Genomic DNA, 25,485 nt, shown 5'->3' on the forward strand with positions numbered 1-25,485 from the left:
GAGGCCGAGGCTTGACCCCAAGGATGGGAGGCTGCCTTCGATGCATGCATCTTTGAAGGGCATTCCCTGTAACGAGATAGGATGGACTTTGTTAATCCCACGATGAGAAATTAGATTCTCAGAGCTGAAAGCACTGAACACTGGTAGAACTAAAAGGAATAAACTTTTTAAAGCATCAGAATTAAAATAGTTAAACAGAAAATATATACATTTGCACAATTTGTGTAGTACAAATTTAGATGTAAAAACCGGTGACATATCTTGACAGAAGCCCTGACGCAGATCCTATTCTCAGTCGATTATACCTCTGTAGCCCTAATTTAACCTCTAACCTCTAATGTCAGTAGTCCTGAATTAAATGATTGTCCCTAGTTCAGGTATAGATTTGACTGTCAGTAGCCCTGACTGAGAATGTATTGTCCAGGTGTGGAGGCGTTGGTGGGCTGGCTGTTGGACCACCCCGACGTCCACGGCAATGAGCTGTCGGACGCGGACACCGCGTCGGACGAGTTCTCGGATGAGGAGGTGTTGGACGAGCTCGAGGAGGCGGAGCCTGCCTTCGCTGTGGTATGTCATTTGCAGCCTCGTCACTGAAATAAAACTTGAGCCAGCGTACTCTCTTTCACCATTAGATGGCAGCAAACTCACAGATATGCCGTAGCGTATGGCTGCTCTTTAGCAACTGGTTTGTGCTTGAATGGGGTTGAATGTACGTTTGAATGTCTGTTTGAATGTCCGCCTGTCCGTTTGAATGTCCAGCCTTCGGGAGCCGTGGTGACAGAGAGCCAGGCGTTCAAGAAGAGGTCGGACTTCCAGAGTAACGACGACTACGCCGTGTATGTGCGGGAAAACATTCAGGTAAACCCAGTGCTCTCTCAAAAGGCCGTCGTCTTTTTGGACCTCCCTCATTACGTTTCTGTTACCTATTCATCAAGGATGTCGGCCTTTTAATGTGTAGAAGGAATCGGATGTTGGAACGCTAAGCAGAAAAAAGGTTACCCAAAAAAAGTTTGATTTTGTATTTGGTCTGGTATCCCTTTCTTGATCAGAGTTGAGTCCTACTTTGGTTGACATGACTTGTGCCACCTTTTCGGACCCCTAGCAAGACTCCCACTGTGAAACCCAGTCCAGTCTGACCCCCATTCTGTGTTCAAAATGTATTCATGCCCATTCAGGTGGGCATGATGGTGAAGTGCTGCAGAACGTATGAGGAGGTGTACGAAGGAGACGTGGGCAAGGTGATCAAGCTGGACAGAGACGGGCTCCATGACCTCAACGTGCAGTGTGACTGGCAGCAGAAGGGCGGGACTTACTGGGTCCGCTACATCCACACAGAGCTTGTTGGTGAGCACCCAATATACAGTATGTCCATTATAAACTCATTGAATCTGGATGGACACGCTACATTGTAGTTCTACTTCTGTTTGGTTGAAGCGGGTTCAAGGTGACTCGTTGTGGCGTCCGTTTCAAATGTCCACCTTTTTCTCCGGCCCAGGTTTCCCGCCACAGAGCTCTCCGTCTCATATAAAGATCGGTGACAAGGTGAGGGTGAAGCCCACTGTCACCACGCCAAAGTACAAGTGGGGTTCCGTGGTCCACCGGAGCGTCGGGGTGGTGAAAGGTAACCTGTTGTTTTTACTAGTCTGAGCTCTGCTTTGGATTTTTTGTTTTGGTTTAGCGTTCAGTGCTAATGCTAAAATGCTAAACTTTTTTGCTTCAGTTTCCGATTCTAATCTGTGCAAGTCAAAAGGAAATGCTTTAGGGGATCGCTTATTCTCACCTGAAGTACATTTCAACATCAGCTGTCTTACTTTAGCATTTACTGCTTCTGGTCAGTTTGGTTTTCGCTAATGCTATCTTGTTTGGTTCAGCTATCAGAGTAAATGCTAACTTTGTGGAGTAACCAGGAACTGTTTTGCTGTAGCTTTCAGTGCCAATGGGAAGGACGTGATTGTGGACTTCCCCCAGCAGTCCCACTGGACCGGGCTGCTGTCCGAGATGGAGCTGGTGCCCAGTGTTCACCCTGGAGTCAGGTCAGTCCCTGAACCAGAACTGTCACACATAGGCTCTGTCTCAATTCAGGGGACGCATCCTTCGAAGGCTGCATTCGAAGGCCGATATGGGTCATTGCTACGCGTCAAATGTCGGCCGCATGTGAAGGCTCCTAAAAAATGCGGACGAGAAATGCAGCCTTCTTTTCCCGGATTTGAAGGATCCACCGGCTGGATCCTTCACGGCCCAACCTATCCCAAGATTCATTGCGGTTTGGATATTTTCAGAAATGGCGTCGGAGAGAGCGGAAGCTGCAACTGCAGCAAATTACATATTTAATGACAAAACTAGGTAAAAACATTTTTTTAGATTCAAATAAAGTTGGGACTATTTTAAATTTGTAACTTTATTGTCAAAGTTCAATGACATTAACACGAGCCCTATAACGTCAAACTAATTAACGTTATATTTTATATAATTATTATATAACGGCTCCATAATTCTCCGCCGCCGTTCAGTTTGAACCGCAGCTGTCAGGGTTGCTAGGTGACAGGAGCAGAGCGTCGTCAGACAAGGTAAAGGATGTTAACGGCTTGTTACGCAAACTTGAAATGCTCCATAGGCCAGACCGTCTCATTTAAAAATGTTTGTTCGGCCTCCTGTCCGGCCTCCTGTCCGGCCTTCGCGGTCTACGAAGGCCACACCTTCATAGACCGCGTCCCCTGCGTCCCCTGAATTGAGACACAGCCTTAGAGTACTGCTCCATCCACCTGTTGTGAAAACCTCACTGTCTGAAACGACATCATTGGTCCAGGATCTTCCTTCTCAATTGGTATGAAGCAGTACTCAGTACTCATTCTTCAGCGGATCAATTAATTACATCGAGAACCCGTTGTTGTTGCTTGTGTTCAGGTGCGATGGCTGCCAGATGTTCCCAATCAACGGCCCGCGCTTCAAGTGCAGGAACTGTGATGACTTCGACTACTGTGACAGCTGCTTCAAGACCAGCAAGCACAACACCCGGCACTCGTTCGGTCGCATCAACGAGCCAGGTGGGGGCACTCGCTTAATATCTTGACATGATATAATTTAGGCAGGAGCGTCTAGTGGTAAAGGTGTTTGATACTAGGTCTGATCCACAATGTCTACCCCGTCTACCTGGAGGCATTCTTGAGATAAGATCCCCTCAGCCTTACCTGCTGTTTAATGACTTCTAAAGTATCTTAAATTATTAACTCTACGTTGCTTTGAATCAAGGCGTATGCTGAATGGTAAGGAACAAGAACGGGTTATTTAGTCATTTAGGAAATGGAGAATTTTGCTTAAGGGCGCATAAGGGTGAACTCTGGTCATATGAGGCAGAACCTCTCGACTGGAGCTCAAACACCTAGTTTAGCCAAGTGGAGAGCTTGCTTGACTCCCTGGTGTAAAGTTCTGTGTTGAAACCCCAAGCATCCTAACCACAAGACTACCCTTCCCAATCTAGATTATTCTGCCGTTTAATGGAATAAAAATAGTTCTTCACGGTGTACCTGTGCATCCCTCTCCCCCCAGGCCAGTCTCCAGCGTTCTGCGGGCGCTCAGGCAAGCAGCAGAAGAAGGCCCACAGCAGCCAGAGGGAGCTGCTGATAGACGAGTGGTCGAGGGCTGTGAAGAGCCTCAGTGTTTCCTCATCCGCCAACCAGGCTTCGCGTCTCATCGACAGCAGCGACCAGTGCTGGCAGTCCTCAGGCTCCCAGGGCAAGGTGGGTCCCCTTTATCCATTGATAACTATGGTGTGGAATCAAACGTGAATCCAAATCGAAAAGATGGGCTCGCTATTCATCGGTGAGAATCGATGACATAACTTGACAGCAATTGGTGGGTTTCTCTTTTGTTTCCGTGCAGCATTGGATTCGGCTGGAGCTGTTCCCAGATGTCCTGGTCCACCGGCTGAAGCTGGTGGTGGACCCGGCAGACAGCAGCTACATGCCCTCCCTGGTGGTTGTTTCAGGTAGAGAAGACAATAGTCTGGTGGCTAGCCTGTCCAACTCCCAGCCATAAGTGGTTTAGATCCCCAAATGTCGACAGTCTTACCTGTATGCATCTTTGAGTAAGGTGTAATGAATCATTAGACATTGTTTGTATATACAGGACCCTTATGAGATCTTCATACCCATTAAAGAAATAGAATAATAAAAGTGGGGTCCCGAGCCCATGGTTTGTAATTAACAATGGTTGGCTGATTGCTAAGGTTCATCCCACTGCTCATGATGTATAATCCCATGAAGATAATGCATTAACTGTTGATTCGTTTATGTGATTCATGTGTAGGGGGCAGCTCTCTGAACAACCTGATTGAGTTGAAGACGATCACCATCAACCCCACAGACACCGCTGTGCCTTTGCTCACCGACTGCACTGAGGTGAGTAAGCCAAGTGTCATTGTCTTGGCTTGATTAGGTTTGGTCTGTAAGCTTAGCTTCATTAATTCTGGTGCGTGATTTTAGCTTCATATCTTGTCATTAGGTTCGGCTTAATTAGTTCAGCTTCATTAGCAAAGCTTGGTTTTGTTATGCTAGTTAGTTTAGCTTGATTAGCTTACTTGCGATGTGTGAGATTTGTTAGCTTTCTTTTAGCCTAGCTTTAAGATATTGGCTTAGCTAGATGAGCCCATAAACAGGTACATGCAAAATTGCTATGATGTATTGCAGAATGTAAATTGTGATGTTTATATTACTTCCTGCTCTCGCTACAGTTCCACCTTAGGGATGATTACATAGAGTTCGCTGCTGGTATATTATGTATGTTTTCAAATATGTATTGTGATGGTGATATCCCTACAGTACCACCGCTACATAGAGATTGCCATCAAGCAGTGCCGTAGCTCCGGCATCGACTGCAAGGTCCACGGCCTGAGCATCGTGGGCCGGATCCGGGCGGAGGATGAAGACCTAGCCACCGTGCCCTTCCTCGCCTCCGACAACGAGGAAGAGGACGAAGAAAAAGCTGCTGTTGGGAGGTGAGGTGGACCCCTTAGAAAATCAAATATTAGTAAGAAATATACAGGGAATAGTGGAACCTTGGATTCAATAATGCATGATAGTCAGTTTATGCTACTTTTTTTTTAAACTACATTGACCATTATACACAAGGTCTAATCACACAGTATCACTGATTGTAAATATGCCAATTGGTCGTGTGCCATCAGCCTGGCTCGCAAGAAGTCTTCAGGGATGGAGTCGGCTGCCACCATCAGGACCAAAGTGTTCGTCTGGGGTCTGAATGACAAGGACCAGCTGGGCGGTCTCAAAGGATCCAAGGTACTGGGAAATATTAATTACAATATAATAATAAAAAGGGAATCATAAAGCTAAAACCCATTGATGTAAGAGCCTAATAGGAGTAGAGCTGGAAAGTGTAATAGCTCAGGGGTTTGACTCCCAACCTAAAGGTGTTTCAGCTTGATTCCCAATGCACTTGATGCCCCATGCCCCACCTGCTCCATAATGACTTGTTTCTGGGGAGGAAATGAAATTGTGGGGTGTAGCAGGTGCCCTTTAGATTTACTTGGTGGTGATGGCATATATTACTCCGTGAGTTGACTTATCTAATTCAGAGTTCCCCTGGATCGCTCCTCTCCTCATCTGAACACTGTGTGTATTTCTTTCCGCTCCTCCATAGATCAAGGTGCCTTCGTTCTCCGAGACTTTATCTGGCCTCAACGTGGTGCAGGTGGCGGGAGGTTCCAAGAGTCTGTTTGCCGGTGAGTCAGTGTGTACGGCTCAGGTGTATGTGTGACCTGCCCTGCTGAGAGTGCACACTGGATACTCACCGAAACTGGAGCAGGGATCTTAAAGAGGGAAGGGAACTACTCCAGTGTGTTCTGGTGCGGTTAGAATCACTACGCTAAAAGTGTGCCCAATAAAAACAGAACTGATATCAATATCTATAGGTGTACGATAATATAATATTCATATTACAAGTTTTTATTAAATCGAATTAATCCCAGAGGAAAAATGTTAGTGTTGTGGACAGTATTACAATTACATATTATTATAAAATGCTAAAATCAACAAAATAATCATTAAAAATTCCCAGTCCAAGTATTATTGGTACTATATATCATCTATCAAATCATGGCATGTCCCTGGTCCAGCATCTAAAGCTAACCCCTTCTATGGATGAAATGAACAGCGCTACAGTGTGACCAGTGATAGATAGATGGATGGATAGAAACTTTATTAATCCATCGGGAAGGTTGCCTCAGGAAATTGCACTTCGGGCTGCAGAAAACACCATGTTACAAATAGAAGAGAAAACAAGTATAAATGTGCAAAAATACAAAATGCTAAATGCTGAAAATATATTTGCAGGGAAACAATATACAAGAAGAATAGTATACAAGCCAACATTGACTTTAGGAGTGCTTAAACAGTGCATCAAAACACCATCAAACAGCAGAGTTGTGTTTGATTCAGGGTCATGTTATGTAATGGTGTCCTGGTGCTTCCTCCCCAGTGACGGTGGAGGGCAAGGTGCACGCCTGCGGCGAGGCTACCAACGGCAGGCTGGGCCTGGGCCTGTCCAGCGGCACGGTGCCCATCCCGCGGCAGATCGCCGCCCTCAGCAACTACGTGGTGAAGAAGGTGGCGGTGCACTCGGGCGGCCGCCACGCCATGGCCCTGACCGTGGACGGCAAGGTCTTCTCCTGGGGCGAGGGCGACGACGGCAAGCTGGGGCACTTCAGCAGGATGTGAGCCAATCACGCGTCAGATACGCGGCCTGGTCATGCGACCAACATTTTATTTGTAATGGGAATAGATTTTATTGGCACGCTAATGTGTTGAGAACCGTTACATGCAAACTAGGATTCTTGGCGTTTTATGGGAAGTGCCTCATAAATATAAAGTAGATGAAAATAGAAAGAAGAGCAGAAAGTAGTAAACTTATAATCGGCCATGTTGCCCCACCGCCAACGTTACTTCATTATTTTCTGGCACTCCTAACCTACTCAGAGGAACGGTGGCTATACCAGCTGGGCTAACGAAAACTGTGTGTCTCCCAGGAACTGTGACAAGCCGCGGCTGATCGAGGCCTTGAAGACCAAGCGGATCCGGGACATCGCCTGCGGCAGCTCCCACAGCTCAGCCATCACCTCCAGCGGGGAGCTGTACAGCTGGGGCCTGGGGGAGTACGGGAGGCTGGGCCACGGGGACAACACCACCCAGCTCAGACCCAAACTGGTAGGTCTGTTTGGCTGGCACCACGTTAGCACCTGTGTCAGTACTTTCTGTTAGTACGTGCTGTTATTTTATGATATTTTTTATTCTGAGGTAAAAAAAAAAAGACTGCAACCTTGACAAAAATAAAATAAAATAAATCTGGAATATAACTTGATTGTGCAACTCAAGCTCACAATATATAAAGCCTACCAAATATACGACTTTGCAAACACAGAAAAACTGCAGAAGACATCTGTGTTCAAGTAGCAGTTTTAGAGCTTTCAGTGTAAAGGACATTGTGCAACGGTAGCTGTTTGAAAGGCAGGGCCAAGGTAGTAGATACAGTGCCAACTAATGTCCTCCCAAATGAATCCTGACAAAAACCCAGCCGCCTTTACTCCTCTAACGTTCCTGTGACGTTCCACGTCCTCTAGCGTTCCTGTTCCTCACCCTTTTATTCTCCTCATCCTCTGACCTTTCTGTTCCTCACCCTCTAACGTTCCTGCGCCCTGTCGTCCAGGTCAAAGTTCTCCTTGGACACCGGGTGGTCCAGGTGGCGTGTGGGAGTCGAGATGCCCAGACCCTGGCCCTCACTGATGAAGGTAACAAAATGTTCTCTCATACCTTTTTAGCTTTGCTTTTTCAAGCAAGCAGTGTGTAATTTTTTTTGTCTTTGATTTGTTAATTTTAATTATTTACATTTTAATTATGCAAACAATTTAATTTATTTATTCAAATGAAATCGATTTTTCTTGACTTTGTGTTTTCACGGAGAGCAAAAGTTTGATTGATTGACTGCGGCCCTGGCTTGTGGATCTCCTCCCCAGGCTTGGTGTTCTCCTGGGGCGACGGGGACTTCGGGAAGCTGGGCCGCGGCGGCAGCGAGGGCTGCAACATCCCCCAGAACATCGAGCGGCTCAACGGACAGGGCGTGTGCCAGATCGAGTGCGGAGCTCAGTTCTCCCTCGCACTCACCAAGTCCGGAGTCGTCTGGACCTGGTAAGATGGCCCCCATCGCTGTCACACTCCAACTGTCACTTTGGCTGTGGAACTCTCTCCCACTATCCATCCGTACTGTAGAGTCTCTCCCCACCTTTAAAACCTCCATCAAAACTCACCTGTTCCGACTGGCCTATCCCACTTAACTCCACCCACCAGCCAATTCAATGAATATGTTGCATTGTTTATTTTGAATGTGTTTTGATTTAACTATATTTGCCTGTTTTCAAATTGTATTTGCTTGTCTTAACTGGAAGGAGACCTTGAGAGTTTTGAAAGGCGCCCTGAAATAAAATGTATTATTATTATTATTACTTTTACCAAACCCCTTTGTGTCTGGAACACTCACGGTCATCTGTTGTGTTGCCAACCAGGGGGAAGGGAGACTACTTCCGGCTGGGTCACGGGACTGACGTGCACGTGCGCAAGCCCCAGATGGTGGAGGGCCTGAGGGGGAAGAAGATTGTGCACGTGGCGGTTGGGGCGCTGCACTGTCTGGCTGTCACCGAGACGGGACAGGTGTGTAGGAGCAAGAACACATCCTCCATGCACGCAGTTTACGTGTGTGTGTGTGTGTGTGTGTGTGTGTGTGTGTGTGTGTGTGTGTGTGTGTGTGTGTGTGTGTGTGTGTGTGTGTGTGTGTGTGTGTGTGTGTGTGTGTTACATGTCTTTAAAGTAGAAGTGTGCATGCGCTTCATAAATCCAAGGTGCGTGTGTGCACACCATCCATCTTTAATGGCGGAAGTGTGTGTGCTCCATGCATCTAGTGTGTGTTTGTGTGGGTCCACGCTCCTTATTTCTTTTATCTATATTTATTGCTCCGCCTCTGACCTCCTCTGGCTAATCGTCTTCTTTCATCCTGTTTAAAACTCTGTGCTCGGCACTAAGTGAAGCATCCACGTCATCTCCTCTGGTGATCTGAGACTCTGTGTCTCAACTGCTTAATAGATGGCTCTCAGAGGGCTCGGCGATAATAGGAGGGGGTTACATAAACCACACACATCCCACGCTCTGAAACCCAAGTTTAGCGTCGAACTGCATAAAAACATTTTTTATTTATTTCCACAGAACATGAAATCCAATATTCGTTAAAAAAATGAGATGGCTCTTTCTTTAATCCCAGACGGGAAATTGAGGTGTCACAGCACAAAGAACAGGACAGTAGTATAATTAAAGTTAGGACTAAAGAGCAAAAGCAAAACGAAACAAATATATCTATGTGGGCTTCCTAGTGCTGGTAGAAGCACATACGAGGAGTAGTTAAGAAAACCAAACTTTTCGGTATGTCAAATGCGTGACACTCATTGGTAAAGAGAGAGGTGTCTGGGGGGGACCCATCAGCGTAGTGAATGACGACGTCGTTGCTGTGCCGTCAGGTGTATGCGTGGGGAGACAACGACCACGGGCAGCAGGGCAACGGGACCACCACGGTCAACCGGAAGCCCACCCTGGTGCAGGGACTGGAGGGGCAGAAGATCACCCGCGTGGCCTGTGGCTCCTCCCACAGCGTGGCCTGGACCACCGTGGACGTGACCACGCCGTCCGTCCACGAGCCCGTCCTCTTCCAGACCGCCAGGGACTCTCTGGGAGCCTCCTACCTGGGTAAGCACTAACCGCTCGTTAACCAATCAGAACACACCCAATCTCCTACCTGGGTAAGCACTAACCGCTCGTTAACCAATCAGAACACACCCAATCTCCTACCTGGGTAAGCACTAACCGCTCGTTAACCAATCAGAACACACCCAATCTCCTACCTGGGTAAGCACTAACCGCTCGTTAACCAATCGGAACACACCCAATCTCCTACCTGGGTAAGCACTAACCGCTCGTTAACCAATCAGAACACACCCAATCTCCTACCTGGGTAAGCACTAACCGCTCGTTAACCAATCAGAACACACCCAATCTCCTACCTGGGTAAGCACTAACCGCTCGTTAACCAATCAGAACACACCCAATCTCCTACCTGGTTAAGCACTATCTACCTGTTAACCAATCAGAACACTCACGCCTCCTTTCCGGGTAAGCAATAATCGCTCATTAACCAAACCTCCCACCCCCTACCTGGGCGAGGGAGGAGTAGTTGTGTTAGAATTGGCTGTGGTAAATGAGGCAACCAATTTAGAAGTTCTGATTGGCTGCGGTTAACAAAGGCTTACCGAGGTAAGGAGGTGAACGTTCGAATTGGCTTAAGGAGTTGAATCCAACGACTCCCTTTAGAGCCTCCATCTTCTGATGTAACCTGAAGTTGAGCTCTCGCGTCTTGAGCCAGCCTGACTATGTGTTTGGGGTCGTGGTTGTGGTTCTGCAGGGGTCCCGTTGGACAGCGACTCGTCCGCCGTCAATAACAAGATGAGCGGGCTGAGCAGCGCCAAGGCCAACCGGCCGTCGCTGGCTAAGATCCTGCTGTCTCTGGACGGTAACCTGGCCAAGCAGCAGGCCCTGTCCCACGTCCTCTCCGCCCTGCAGATCATGTATGCCAGGTGAGATCCCCCGCCCAGCCATCATGGACAAGCGGCTGACCTCGTGGTGGGGGACTGTTGTCTCTGGAGGTACCGCAATGATTCAACCATGATTCAGGACTTACAAAGCTGCTCCTATCATACACCCAGGCTCACTGATTAATTACATATTAAGCTTATCCTATTACACCTAAGCACACAGATTCATTTCAGAAAATACTCACATTTTGTCCTTCTGATTCCGTTCTCTACTCCCCACCCAGTCAAGTCGATTTTAGTGTGACTGATGTGTTGACTCCACCTGCACAGCAGGTCGTTTCCTGTGTGACACAAATCTTTAGTTTACTAAGGCATTACTATGGCAACCTTTGTCGTGACTAAATATAGAATAAAGATAAATCGTGTATAATTTCATGGTATAAGTCCCACCACGCACCTTCCATGCCCCGTGACTCTGAGGAGAGCCTTCTCCGGCATCGTCGCATCAACGCCGTCGTCCTCATTTCGCTTCTCCTCTCCTCCCACCAGGGATGCTGTGGTGGGCGCCCTGATGCCCGCCTGCATGATGCTCCCCATGGAGTGTCCCTCCAGCTCCCCCGTGCCCCCCTCCGACACCTCCTCCTCGTCGGGCATGAGCGACGACGAGGGCTCCCCGGCCCCCCAGGAGAGCGAGGAGCGGCTGAGCCCCAGCCCCTGGCAGGAGCGGAGGGGAGAGGTGAGGGATTGTCTACCCCGGGGGTCCTGGAGCTCTAGGCGGGCATTGGGACCGGCTCTCAGAGTCGTCACTCTCTGCACTGTGATGATGCTAAAGAACGTGACGGGGGAGGTTGAGAATAGGATTTGATCCTTTTGACAACTTGGTTTGAAAAAAGTCAAGTCTCCTTGAACAAGAAAGTGTTTTGTGCTAAAAGGAAAAGTGTATTTTTCATATTGGTTAAGTTAATACACACATAAGTACACATTATGTACTAATGAACCTGGACCGGTTGGATCCCATAGTTACATTAGTGTGTGTGTGTGTGTGTGTGTGTGTGTGTGTGTGTGTCTGAGAAGGGTGCGTCCTCGGAGGACGCGGTGACCCCGTCGGCGGCGGTCACGCCCTCGGCCTCGGGCGCCTCGTCGCGACCCTTCATCCCCGTCACCGACGACCCCGGCGCCGCCAGCATCATCGCCGAGACCATGACCAAGACCAAAGAGGTGAGCCAACATCAACCCCCCCCCACGACCCGACGCTGTGGGCTGCCTCGCTCGTTAAAGCTGCTCGGGATTACACAACCTGGTCCGGGGTCACTGACTGACGGGGGCCTGATAAGTGGTTTATCTCGCTAAAGCAAACCCACACCCACGCCCTGTCGTCCATAGGATTAGCTTTGTTCACTTCACTAAGGAAACAAACCCAGCTGGGGATGAAAGGTTAGGCAAGGAACACCTCAAGCAATTGCTGAAAGGAGAATCGACTGAAGACAACGTTTATTAACTTTTAGAAAGTCAATAGAGGCAACACAGACTGCAGTTTTGTTCAGGCGCAGAAAACTCGCTAGCACGATTGGACATATCCAGTCATCACTGGATGCATCGGACTCGAGACTGGAGAGTTAGTCACTGGTGAGTGTCAGATGAAATCTGACCCGTCCAGTGAACCAACGCCAACGTCAGTCCAAAGTCTCCTGCTCGCATGACCTGCAGATCTCCGAAAGGGTCACCAAGTAAACGCTAACCACGTCCCTCATGGGAGCCTATGCACACTTAACCCACAGGTTAGGGAACGCTGCTCAATCAAGGTTTAATAGTAATGAGGTTTTTAGGATTAACACGCTCAATGGAGACCAGGTTCAATATGGACACTAGAGTTGGTAGGTCTGTCAATCGAGTTGAAGCTGTGTGTGTGTGTGTTAATAATAATAATAATAATAATAATAATAATAATAATAATAATGCATTTGTTTGTTTACCCCTCAATCATTTATGCAATACTTTATTGTGTAAATGCATTTCATTATAATTTGATCTTTGGATCGTAGAATCACTGATTTTGGACAATAACGTTGACTTCAGATGGATGAAATTGGCCAGGTGATTTCATCTTTCTAGTAGATTTGAATACCTAATATTAGTTAAGTTGGGTTTAGATCAGTTTGTGCCTGCCGTTTCCTAAATGGTTTCTAAATGTTTCGGTGTCCGCCCCTCTCTCTCTCCCCAGGACTCTGAGAACCAGAGCAAGGTGGTGGGTCCCGAGCCGCAGTACCTGGACGAGTTCACCGCCCTTCTGGTCCCCGACGACACCCGGGTCATGGTGGACGTGCTGAAGCTCGCCGTGTCCCACCGCTCCGGGGACAAGGGCCGGGACGTGCTCTCGGCCGTGCTCTCCGGCATGGGTACCGCCTACCCACAGGTCAGCCAATCAGAACATGCACACACACACACCTTACCTGGGTGACGGATGGATCACCACAGCCAATCGGCACACACGCCTCCTTAAACTCTGGAACCATTTGTTAACCGCAGCCAGTCAGAACACACCTCCTTCCTGGATAACCACTCAGCCCTCGTTAATCATAGCCAATCAGAACACACCTCCTCCCTGGATAACCATTCAGCCCTCGTTAATCATAGCCAATCAGAACACACCTCCTTCCTGGGTAACCACTCGGCACTCGTTAATCCCAGCCAATCAGAACTCTCCTCTTACCTGTGTCACCACTTGTTAACCACAGCCATAGGAACACACCCCCTATATTTTGTTACCTGACTGGGGTTCACCCTTGCTCTCAGGGTGACTGTTTTGAAACAGGCGTCCACCTATTTTAATGTATATCTCTACGCTCTATGTTTCTGTGTGTGGACAGGTGGCGGACATGCTGCTAGAGCTGTGTGTGACGGAGCTGGAGGACGTGGCCACCGACTCCCAGAGCGGACGCCTCTCCTCCCAGCCCGTGGTGGTGGAGAGCAGCCACCCGTACACCGACGACACCTCCACCAGCGGCACTGTTAAGATCCCAGGTACGCCATCGCCCCCACCTGATGCACCGACCGACGGGTTGGCCTTCTCGTCTTCCTCGGCCGTCTCGATTTTGAAATGACTCTGTACTCTCTACAATTCAAACCCCCCCCTACTTGAATGGTAGGTATTCCCCTGCTCCCTACCATTGAACCCCCTTCTGAGGGGGGGTGGAATGGTAGGTAGCAAGGGAATAATTTCAAATGGCCTAGAAGACTGAGAAATGACGTGGGAAATGGCAATGGGATCTGTTCCTCAATCACTGGTAGCTTCAAAGGGCTTCACAGGCCACATTTTGACACCCCCTACCCCGAGCCCACTAAACGGACAAGGAAAAACCCTTAGATGTCAATGGAGAAAGCCTGAACAAAGAAGAGGGACCCCTCCTTCAAGGGATGGTGTGTGTGTGTGTGTGTGTGTGTGTGTGTGTGTGTGTGTGTGTGTGTGTGTGTGTGTGTGTGTGTGTGTGTGTGTGTGTGTGTGTGTGTGTGTGTCTTGTGTGTCTTGTGTGTCTTGTGTTTAATGATAGCATGGCAAGGGTCACAAGCAAAAGAAAGCTGAAGTCAGATGAAAATCAATCATGAATGTGAGCTTGTCTGATTACCGCGCGCGACAAAAGATTGAATTTCATGGCGGTTCACACTCGACTGTGTGCGTCCCCATAGGAGCGGAGGGCCTCAGGGTGGAGTTCGACCGGCAGTGCTCCACGGAGAGGCGCCACGACCCTCTGACCATCATGGACGGAGCCAACAGGATTGTGTCCGTGCGCTCAGGTGAACACCGATCACAGATTAACCGAGTCCAGGGGTCACCGACAGCCCAGGGGTCAGCCAGCGTGAGGGGCTTGGGGTCGCCGCCTGACGCTGATCTCCACTGGAGCCAGCAGACCTAGGATTGTTGGCGGGGAAAACATATTGTGTGTGTGTGTGTGTGTGTGTGCATGCATCTTTGTGCATGGACGTGCGTGTGGGTGTGGGTGTTTGTCTATGTATATGTATCTCTGTGTGTGGAAGTGTATCTGTGTGTGTGTCTATGGTTGTGTATATGTGTCTGGCTGCGTGTGTGTTTCTCTGCGTACCTGCATATATATTCATGTGTCTCTGTGTGCGTGTGTGTGTGTGTGTGTGTGTGCAGGCAGGGAGTGGTGTGATTGGTCCAGTGAGCTGAGGATCCCAGGAGACGAACTCAAGTGGAAGTTCACCAGCGACGGCTCGGTCAACGGCTGGGGCTGGCGCTACACCGTCTACCCCATAATGCCCGCCGCCGGTGAGGCCACAGCGACCGCCCGCGGCCGCCGCCTCCCACGCGTCACTTTGAGTTCCGGTGCTCTCAGGATGAATAGAAAGTGGAGCGAGCTTATGTGTTGAGTCCACCTGCACAGCAGGTCGTTTCCTGTGTGACGCAAATCTTTTGTTTAATAAGGCATTACTCTGGCAGCGGATTATTTGACGTTCTATCCGTCTGAGAACGGCTTGCATACGAATAATGGCTTGCATACTTATAAGAACAAGAGCCCTGCGAAACATTGTCAATGATAAGTATAATCCAAAAAGATGTCGTTTCTTTATGGCTGCCGGAAAATTGTACAGACTCCAAATGATGTCAGGATGTTTACAGTCAGAGATGACCCAAGCCAACTTCCTCCGTGCCCTCTCTGTCCGTCCTCCTGCTGTGTCCCAGGACCCAAGGACCTGCTGTCGGACCGCTGCATCCTCTCCTGCCCCTCCATGGACCTGGTCACCTGCCTGCTGGACTTCAGGTTCAACTTTGCCTCCAACCGCAGCATCGTGCCCCGGCTGGCCGCCTCCCTGGCCGCCTGCGCCCAGCTCAGTGCCCTGGGTGAGCAGACCATCTCGCTCCCACCATCTTTATTTAACACATCACTCCCCCCCCCCCCCCCCCCCCCCATCTGCTGCATTGACCTAGACCCCCCACCGGTTGTGCATTGTCCAGAAGTCTCGCTCCCCCCAAGTCACCCTCCCCTCCCCGTCCACATGATCACGGATGTATTTCAAAACTATGACGTAAACATTTATCCTATATCCTATATTTAGCATATAAAAAAAGTCATAATTACATGTTTATTACATATTCAACAAATGTAATCACGCTCTATAATTTGAACTGACACAACACACAGATGGTTCTTGATTCAGACTTATTTGCATCGTGTCGTTAGAGCCATGGCCCTAGAGTAAAGAAAAAATATTGTGATTATTGATTAAAGCAGGCAACTTGGAATTCCCATCCCTATCTTAATGCATCACTTCAAAGCCGAGCCTGGGACTAGCTGGCTAGCTTTAGCATTATGTCTGCCTAGTGCCTAGCTTTGTGGCAGACTCCGTCATGAGCAATGAGTGCACAGGGAAAGTGCGGGCAGTAGGGCTGGGCGATTAATCGAATTTTGATTGCGATTTCGATTTTAGCGTAAAATTAACATAATCTAGTTTTCTGATTTATAGAAAGGGCAGAACAGCTGGATACATATCTGTATAATATTTTCGATTGGAACATTTTCTTTTTGACCAATTTGTGTATTTTTGTGAGTTTCAAAGTTTCAAAGTTCTCAGTTACAAAGTTTATTTTGGGAGAGACATGCTGAATAAATACAACATGTTTTCAAACTCAACAATAATCGTTTGAATAATCGTGATTTCAATATTGACCAAAATAATCGTGATTATGATTTTTCCCATAATCGAGCAGCCCTAGTGGGAGGGCAACTGGGAGGTAGCCAGACAGGTAGACCATCCAATCATCTCATTCAGCCTGATTGAAATGATGACCGGCTTATAACAGGCCTGTGATAGCCAAATATACCATATTACCTTATAAATATACCATATTTCTATTTATTGATTGCTGTCGGGATGGAAACAGAATTTCAACACATATGATAAGAAATGCTTCGAGATAAATTGCCTTCCCCAGCTTTAATAAACCGTGAATAACGTGTGTGTGTGTGTGTGTGTGTGTGTGTGTGTGTGTGTGTGTGTGTGTGTGTGTGTGTGTGTGTGTGTGTGTGTGTGTGTGTGTGTGTGTGTGTGTGTGTGTGTGTGTGTGTGTGTGCGTGTGCTTTCAACCATCCAGCGGCGAGCCACAGGATGTGGGCTCTGCAGCGTCTGAGGAAGCTGCTGACCACCGAGTACGGCCAGTCCATCAACATCAACCGCCTGCTGGGCGAAGGAGAGGGGGAGGCTCGCACCATGGTGAGCCCTGGAACCACACACACCCAGTAGACAGAGGACACACACACAATAGACAGAGGACACACAACCAGTAGACAGAGGGGCACACACACACACCCAGCCCCTGCTACATCGAACTAGCCCTCCGACAGGTGTGCATTGTCCAGAAGTCTCACTCCCTCTAAGTCTACCCCTCATCCTCCTCCAATAGATAGACATACACACACAGTAGACAGAGGGCACACACACACAGTAGAGACAGGGCACACACACGCAGTATAGAGAGGACACACACACACAGTATAGAGAGGGCACACACACGCAGTATAGAGAGGACACACACACACAGTATAGAGAGGACACACACACCCAATATAGAGAGGGCACACACACACACAATATAGAGAGGGACACACACACACAGTAGATAGAGGACACACATACTCAGTAGACAGAGGGCTTAAAGCCCCAAAGATATGCTAACGTGAGTAATTTGTTTAATTTGATCATAAGGAAGAAATCAAATATTTTTGCGCTCTTTTAAATGGAGTCCTCACATGGCAATATAAAAAGATGTATTGCCTCATTAACTCCACTAAATATTGTGCCAGACATGCCTCCACAGGGGGGGTCACGGCATGAAGAAGTTTGTGACACCCTGCTCTAGAACTGCATGGGCGGCGTACGGTTTTAAGCCATTGTTATGTAATGTGTGTGTGTGTTGGATTTTCAGAGTTTTACGGGCAGTGCGCTGGCCGCCCTGGTCAAGGGTCTCCCCGAGGCACTCCAGAGGCAGTACGAGTACGAGGACCCCATTGTCAGGGGCGGGAAGCAGCTTCTGCACAGCCCCTTCTTCAAGGTACGGTCCCAGCCTGGGGCTCTTGAGCTGAGCAGTAGCTACAGTAACCATGTCCCCTCAAGGTACACTCCGAGCCTGGGGCTCTTTAGCTGAGCAGTAGCACCAGTAACTATGAACCTCCAAGGTGCTCTTCAGCTTAGCATCAGTAGCATGTGCTCAACCAAGGACAAGCTCACCACCCATTCACTGTTTTTAGTTTTCAACTCATTTCAATGTTTTCTTTGTTTATATTTTCTTCTATATAGTTTTATGGTGTTGCTGTTACATTTACATTACATTCAGGGCATTTAAAAGACGCTTTTTTTCCAAAGTAATTTAAAACCATTTATTCGGGGATCGTACCAACCCACTCTACCTCCTGAGGAGCTAAACCGACGGATGTAGTCATTTTATCAATTAAATATCAAGACTACACTTTTCCTACTAAATCTTGCTCACAATTAATGTAGTAAAATCGAGATTATTCGATAACGTTAATCTTGTTATTGTGGTTGCTATATCTTCCCCACCATTGTTGTCCTGATGATCCTCGTTACCATGGGGGTGTTCCAGGTGCTGGCGGCCCTGGCCTGTGACCTGGAGCTAGACACCCTGCCGTGCTGCGCCGAGACCCATAAGTGGGCGTGGTTCCGCCGCTACTGCACCGCCTCCCGGGTGGCCGTCGCCCTGGACAAACGGTCCGGCCTGCCCAGACCCTTCCTGGACGAGGTGGGGGACATGCTTCTCTTATCAATGTATCTGTCTCTATATAGAGGTCCCGACACAGAGGGATCTCTAGTGACGGATCTAGCCCTCCGCCCCACCTCACTTCCTCTGTCTCTGTCTCTCTGGCTCTGTCTCTATCGGTTTCGATCTTCCACTCTCTCCATTTGTCTCTACACCCCTCTCCCGCCTTTCTCTCCCTCACACATAAATCTTCTTATCCATACCTGGACATCCCCTCCTTAACCCCTTCACTCCCCCCCCCCCCCCCCCCCCGTCTCCCCCCACACTCCCCCCTCCCCGCAGGTGACCAAGAAGATCTGCGAGCTGATGGCGGACCACGAGACCATGAGCGGCCTGCACGAGAAGCACGACACCTTCCGCCGGGAGCAGGACGAGCAGCTGGTCCAGTGGATGAACCGCCGGCCCGACGACTGGACCCTGTCGGCCGGGGGCAGCGGCACCATCTACGGCTGGGGCCACAACCACCGGGGTCAGCTGGGCGGCATCGAGGGGGCAAAGGTCAAGGTGCCCACCCCCACCGAGGCGCTGGCCACGCTGCGGCCCGTCCAGCTCATCGGCGGCGAGCAGACGCTGTTTGCCGTCACGGCCGACGGGAAGGTCTGAGGCTTCTTCTACTTTAGTGTTTGATAGTTTTATTGAACTAAAGGGATCCATTTGTACTCCTCTTTTATTAGGTAGTGTGATGAAACTAAAGGGGAACTCTTTATACTTTTCTTATTAGATAGTAAGGTGAACCCAAAGGATTAAATTCTTATACTTTTTTATAAGATAATATTGTAAAGCTATAGGTTTTACTCTTTATACTTTTCTATTAGATAATATGAGGAGACGGTTTGCTTTTCATGCCTTTTGTATTAGATGCTATGATTCAACCGATGTAAAGGTTTAGGCTCTGACTATTTAACAATTATTCGCCGAAGGCCAAGTGAATAGTGAGGAATAGCCCCCGAGACAGCCTGTCTCATGGGGCTATATTAGACGGGCTGTTTTAGTATACACTACACGTGAAGACTTCAACAATAGATAAGATAACACATTTTGCTGGGATTATTTGTTTTTATTAGCGGAGTATTTGTCGACCGTCACGCACGAGAAAACAATATCCCGAGTTGAGATCTCAATCATGGGATATTTCCCAATATCCTGAGATAGCGAACATATCAAATTGCGCCATCTTAGGAGGTTCACGTGTAGCATATACTAATGACAATTATTGAATAACTGTCTCAGTGAATACCCCAATAACACGTTACAATATCCACTTGGAATCTATTCCAGTCCAACCATCAAGAGGCAGAGAATACCTGTGTCCATATATGACTCTTTAATTTTAACTATTTATTCCAGATAAAAAGTAACATGAATAAACCAACACCAGGTTAAATGTTTAACCTCTCGACTCTTAAGCTTTGATTTATTCCAGTTTAAATAACGTGACAACAATTCTAAAATATGTCAAACCGCCACACAATATAAAGACATGAGACAAGATAAGATCGCACTTTATTCAGCCCAGACAGGAAATGAGGCTGTCACAGCCAGGTAATGCCAACGGTAATACGATTATCTGGCGATACCAGTTTTCATTCCTTAAAATCCCTCGGCAAACATTCCACCCTAACATGATGGATCCGCCTCCCCAGCTGTACGCCACGGGCTACGGGGCGGGGGGCCGGCTGGGCATCGGGGGCACGGAGTCTGTGTCCACGCCCACCCTGCTGGAGTCCATCCAGCACGTGTTCATCAGGAAGGTGGCGGTGAACTCTGGGGGGAAGCACTGCCTGGCCCTGTCCTCCGAGGGGGAGGTGTACTCCTGGGGGGAGGCCGAGGACGGCAAGCTGGGCCACGGCAACCGCAGGTGAGGACCACCAGGGGGCTGCTGTTGTTACCGGGGCCTACTGTTGTTACCGGCGGTTATGGGTGTTACCGGGGGTTACTGTTGTTACCGGGGGTTTACTGTTGTTACCGGGGGTTACTGTTGTTACCGGGGGTTACTGTTGTTACCGGGGGTTACTGTTGTTACCGGGGGTTACTGTTGTTACCCGGGGTTACTGTTGTTACCGGGGGTTACTGTTGTTACCGGGGCACCTACTGTTGTTACCGGGGCACCTACTGTTGTTACCGGGCGCCTACTGTTGTTACCGGGGCGCCTACTGTTGTTACCGGGGCGCCTACTGTTGTTACCGGGGGTTATGGGTGTTACCGGGGGTTACTGTTGTTGCCAGCGGTTATGGGTGTTAACGGGGGTTACTGTTGTTACCGGCGGTTATGGGTGTTACCGGGGGTTACTGTTGTTTACAGGTGTTATGGATGTTACCGGGGGCTACTGTTGTTACCGGGGTTACTGGTGTTACCGGGTGTTATGCGTGTAACCGGGGGTAAATGTTGTAACCGATGGTTACTGTTGTAACCAATGGTTACTGTTCCCGGGGTTGTTAAGGGGGGTTTGTGCTGTTACCGCGGGATTCCTCTGTTACCCGGCGTTACTGCTTATTATCTGAGATCTGACTATCTGAGGTCTGACCCCATGACGTCCCTCTCCTGTCAGCCCATGTGATCGACCCCGGGTGATCGAGTCCCTTCGGGGCGTGGAGGTGGTGGACGTCGCGGCCGGGGGAGCTCACAGCGCCTGCATCACATCCAGCGGAGAGCTCTACACCTGGGGCAAGGGCCGCTACGGCCGGCTGGGCCACGGGGACAGCGAGGACCAGCTCAAACCCAAACTGGTGCGTGGTGATCCCACCCTGGTAGTCTGGCGTCTGACGCTTGTTGACCACGGCCGTTGGAGGGGACCTTGAGGAACTAAGAAGCGGTTGTCGACTTTAGACAGCATTTCGATTATATGATGTTATGATGTTGGTTTTTACTGCACTTACCACTCCTTTTAGTTTTTGTGCAGCACTTTAACTTTTCTTGTAGCTCCCTTTTTTTATCCGAAGCCACTTAGGAGCGAGGCTGAGCACCGTCAAAGCTTCTTAAGAGCAAGGTTAAGCACCACCAAAAGCTACCTGGTTCCTATAGAAACAGCTGGACAGTGTGTAAAGTGCTTATGTTAATTAGTAAGATAAGGTTAGGCATTAGTCATTATTATATATACATTTATATAGTGCATAATAGTTTGATATGGAACAGTGTGTAACTTTGGGGTTCTGAGTCTATGTCTATAATTGTATGTGTATACCTTCATGTGTGTACCTCTCTGTCTGTTCCAGGTGGACGCTCTACAGGGACACCGGGTCATGGACGTGGCGTGTGGTAGCGGGGACGCCCAGACGCTCTGTCTGACGGACGAGGACATGGTCTGGTCCTGGGGCGACGGGGACTATGGGAAACTAGGGCGAGGGGGCAGCGACGGCTGCAAGGTGCCCATGAAGGTCGGTACCCAGGGTTTCCCGCGACACTTTTATGGCTAAGCAACACACGCCTGTAGCCTTAACTACGTCGTCAATTTTTATATAAATATTTGTATCGTTATAATTGCACAAATTAGTTCACTGTTCTTGTTCCAGGCGTTATATTGAAAAGCTGCTTATTCATTAATGATTTATTATTATTATTATTATTATTATTATTATTATTTAATATTCAGTGTTCAATAAATAATGATTGAATGTAGTTCACTGTAGTCTATCACACAAGCGATGAGAGTTGCTTTGAATAAAAGTGTCTGCTAGATGACAGATGCTAACTGATGGCTTGTGTGATTGGTGTGTGATCTTTGATCTTTGACCCTTGTTTTAATTGGTGACCCCATGACCTTTCAGATTGATTCCCTGACGGGTCTGGGAGTGGTCAAGGTGGAGTGTGGCTCCCAGTTCTCTGTGGCCCTCACCAAGTCTGGGGCTGTGTACACCTGGTATGTACTGATTTATATTGTGTATATATATAGATATATTTATACATGTATTCATAGTTAATCAAGTCCAACACTTGATTAGCTGTGCATTTCAAATTAAAAACACCTGCTGTGTATATATACTGTCGAATGGTATGCCATTACATACAATTATTCAGTTGTAAAATACTGAATACTGCACCAAGTCACCAAGTGGATTTGAACTCATATCCACACAGTGGATATGAACTGGGAATATTTTTATTTTTGAGAAACAAAGTGTATCACCTCTGTGTTTTTTTAAATCAATTTTATCTTTGAATACAAAGTGTTGATATTTTTTTAAATTCTTAGGCCTCATCCACAAGTATACAGGGGTTTTCTGATAACCTATCTTTCCCTGTCCGCACCAACGGTGTTTATAGAGGATATTTCTGTCCACAAGAGTACTCAAAAGAATGAATGCATTGGCGATGAAAACAAACACCACAGAAAGAACATTAGGAGCCTGTGCATTAGTAGGATTCTTCCTGAGCGATGGATACAACAACAGCACAGCAGTGTACTGATATCGTAACACTAGGTCGACGTAACCATGTTATTCAACCAGAACCAGCCACACGTAAACACACCGGTCGTTCGCCCTTGTTTGTATGTTTCTGGTACAGCAATCGGTACAGAAACATACAAACTGGTCCAGTAGATCGATGTCCCGATGTCAGCGTTTTGCGAGACCTCCATTTTACCGGTCATATGAACACTCGGAAAACAAGAGTTTTGATAAATCTCCAATCTGGAAGAGTTCAGCGACCTGAGACACCGTTGAGGTGTGGACTAGACCAAAAAAAAACATAGAAAAAATAATAGAAATATTAAAACTGTGTGTTGACCAGGTCTTAGTATCCTCCAGTCTCTCATGGTAGAGGATGTTGCAGAGGGGTCATGTGACTTAGAGAAGGTAATTTTAAGTGTGTGTGTGTGTGTGTGTGTGTGTGTGTGTGTGTGTGTGTGTGTGTGTGTGTGTGTGTGTGTGTGTGTGTGTGTGTGTGTGTGTGTGTGTGTGTGTGTGTGTGCGCGTGCGCGCTAAAGGGGTAAGGGAGACTACCACCGTCTGGGACACGGCTCTGACGACCATGTCCGCCGGCCCCGCCAGGTCCAAGGGCTGCAAGGGAAGAAGGTCATCGCCATAGCGACGGGGTCGCTGCACTGTGTGTGCTGCACGGAGGATGGTAAGGGATGAACTGCTTCACTCTGAAGCTATTAACGGTATAAACCCATGTTAATGCAGGTCATTGAGGAGCAGGCAGGGGGAGTCCTACTCGGGGATGCCTAGAGTCGACTACCCTCCAATCCTAGTCGTATTGGTGTCAATGAAAAATGTTGGATAGTATAGTAGTTCTTCCCATGATGCATTGGTTTGTAGTCTTGCAAGTGCCGGTAGAAAGCTGCGGGGGTTGTTGTTTGCGCTCAGGAGAAGTGTACACGTGGGGCGACAACGACGAGGGCCAGCTGGGCGACGGGACCACCAACGCCATCCAGAGGCCGCGGCTGGTGGCTGCGCTGCAGGGCAAGAAGATCAACCGCGTGGCCTGCGGGTCAGCTCACACCCTGGCCTGGTCCACCAGCAAGCCCACCAACGCTGGCAAGCTGCCCGCTCAGGTACCTAGACACAAACACACATCCCCCTACCGCTGTCGCCCTGTCAATCCCATCTCCGCACACTAGATGGCAGTCAGACTGCGACAACACCACTTCTTCCACTACACCTCCAATAGGTGCAGTGGAGCTAGCACGCTAGCAGCTAGCCCCTGCTTTGTGACCACTGTTCCTGTAGCTGTACTAGCCGTAGCCAGCTGGATAGCAGTTGGGCCTACTAACCGCCGTGCGTCTGTCTGTGTGTTGTCTCCAGGTTCCGATGGAGTACAATCACCTGCAGGAGATCCCGATCCTGGGCCTGAGGAACCGGCTGCTGCTGCTGCACCACATCTCGGAGCTCTTCTGCCCCTGCATCCCCATGTTCCACCTGGAGGGCCGCCTAGGCCAGGTGGGCCACGGGCCCTCGGTGGGCTTCGACACACTGAGGGGCATCCTCATCTCCCAGGGCAAGGTGAGAGGGCGGGGGCGGGGGAATTGATCATAGGGTGGTGGTGATGGTAGAGGTGTGTGTGTGTGTGTGTGTGTGTGTGTGTGTGTGTGTGTGTGTGTGTGTGTGTGTGTGTGTGTGTGTGTGTGTGTGTGTGTGTGTGTGTGTGTGTGTGTGTGTGTGTGTGTGTGTGTGTGTGTGTGTGTTCGGGGGGCAGGAGGGGGAATGGTGGTTGTTGCTGGTGGTTATACTGTGTGGTGATACTGTGTGGTGATACTGTGTGATGATGTATCATTGGGATGGTACGTGTGGCGGTGGAATACTGATGGTAGGGGTGATTATGTGTAATAGGGATCGTAGGTGTAGAGATGTATAATGGTGATCGCAGGGGTGGTTTTGGAAGGGGTATGAGATATTTATAGTGTTTTCATAATTTTTTTTCCACTTTTATCAACTGGATTGTGTATTTTTTTTAAACACTGAACCATGCACTAGTACTCATTCTACTGTATGTCCACACAAAGCAGTGTGGTAAACCACAGCATCATACGCCTGCATGGCTTTGTTCACACTTCCTAGAGAACTCACTCAGGGCTCGATTCAGCCGCTAACCGTGATTCTGTGTTTCCATGACAACAGGAAGCAGCCTTCAGGAAGGTGGTGCAGGCCACCATGGTTAGAGACAGGCAGCATGGGCCCGTTGTGGAGCTCAACAGAATACAGGTAGACGTCCTCCTTGAGCTTCTACCATCTCTTTTAACCCCAGCATTTTTTGCCGTTCTATTAACCTTCACTATACCCTCTGAACAATTGCAAAGGAGTTCTCTTTCCCTCAATCTGTTTTTCCGAGGTTAAGTAAACAAGAATGAAAATTCTATGTTGCAAAACACATGTTGCATGTCATTCCCTCTAACACCAAATACATATATTTGTTGAATATATATCTTGTCCTAGGGCCACATTCAAGTTGCCTTTGGTCTTCTCTCCCTACAACCTTCTTCTCTCTCGCTCTCAAACTCACTAACTCACTCCCTCTTCTTCTCCCCTCTCACACACACACACACACACACACACACACACACACACACACACACACACACACACACACACACACACACACACACACACACACACAC

General features: G+C 48.5%; 1 protein-coding gene across 6 annotated transcripts in view; it reads left to right on the forward strand.

Annotated features, from left to right (window-relative positions):
• The window catches only part of herc2 (HECT and RLD domain containing E3 ubiquitin protein ligase 2), a 69,437-nt gene that overhangs the window by 34,171 nt on the left and 9,781 nt on the right, over window positions 1-25,485 (forward strand). For 5 of the 6 annotated variants that reach the window (XM_056604470.1, XM_056604467.1, XM_056604469.1 and 2 more), the window contains 38 exons: window positions 425-567; window positions 760-858; window positions 1,176-1,344; window positions 1,496-1,621; window positions 1,925-2,033; window positions 2,905-3,044; window positions 3,547-3,737; window positions 3,880-3,985; window positions 4,306-4,397; window positions 4,818-4,993; window positions 5,183-5,294; window positions 5,656-5,737; window positions 6,493-6,727; window positions 7,040-7,217; window positions 7,717-7,798; window positions 8,024-8,195; window positions 8,570-8,714; window positions 9,572-9,797; window positions 10,510-10,681; window positions 11,189-11,375; window positions 11,714-11,857; window positions 12,861-13,052; window positions 13,507-13,660; window positions 14,324-14,431; window positions 14,793-14,924; window positions 15,339-15,497; window positions 16,749-16,867; window positions 17,580-17,705; window positions 18,258-18,413; window positions 18,714-19,028; window positions 20,075-20,289; window positions 20,980-21,157; window positions 21,644-21,805; window positions 22,196-22,287; window positions 23,356-23,495; window positions 23,738-23,925; window positions 24,176-24,373; window positions 24,989-25,072. In XM_056604470.1, coding sequence (XP_056460445.1) covers window positions 425-567; window positions 760-858; window positions 1,176-1,344; window positions 1,496-1,621; window positions 1,925-2,033; window positions 2,905-3,044; window positions 3,547-3,737; window positions 3,880-3,985; window positions 4,306-4,397; window positions 4,818-4,993; window positions 5,183-5,294; window positions 5,656-5,737; window positions 6,493-6,727; window positions 7,040-7,217; window positions 7,717-7,798; window positions 8,024-8,195; window positions 8,570-8,714; window positions 9,572-9,797; window positions 10,510-10,681; window positions 11,189-11,375; window positions 11,714-11,857; window positions 12,861-13,052; window positions 13,507-13,660; window positions 14,324-14,431; window positions 14,793-14,924; window positions 15,339-15,497; window positions 16,749-16,867; window positions 17,580-17,705; window positions 18,258-18,413; window positions 18,714-19,028; window positions 20,075-20,289; window positions 20,980-21,157; window positions 21,644-21,805; window positions 22,196-22,287; window positions 23,356-23,495; window positions 23,738-23,925; window positions 24,176-24,373; window positions 24,989-25,072 — 5,804 coding nt within the window. The remainder of the gene's footprint in view (window positions 1-424; window positions 568-759; window positions 859-1,175; window positions 1,345-1,495; window positions 1,622-1,924; window positions 2,034-2,904; window positions 3,045-3,546; window positions 3,738-3,879; window positions 3,986-4,305; window positions 4,398-4,817; window positions 4,994-5,182; window positions 5,295-5,655; window positions 5,738-6,492; window positions 6,728-7,039; window positions 7,218-7,716; window positions 7,799-8,023; window positions 8,196-8,569; window positions 8,715-9,571; window positions 9,798-10,509; window positions 10,682-11,188; window positions 11,376-11,713; window positions 11,858-12,860; window positions 13,053-13,506; window positions 13,661-14,323; window positions 14,432-14,792; window positions 14,925-15,338; window positions 15,498-16,748; window positions 16,868-17,579; window positions 17,706-18,257; window positions 18,414-18,713; window positions 19,029-20,074; window positions 20,290-20,979; window positions 21,158-21,643; window positions 21,806-22,195; window positions 22,288-23,355; window positions 23,496-23,737; window positions 23,926-24,175; window positions 24,374-24,988; window positions 25,073-25,485) is intronic. The other variant, XM_056604468.1, reaches the window with a different exon arrangement.

This window comes from Gadus chalcogrammus, chromosome 12 (genome assembly GCF_026213295.1).
Source record: "Gadus chalcogrammus isolate NIFS_2021 chromosome 12, NIFS_Gcha_1.0, whole genome shotgun sequence".
NCBI classification, from domain to species: Eukaryota; Metazoa; Chordata; class Actinopteri; order Gadiformes; family Gadidae; genus Gadus; species Gadus chalcogrammus.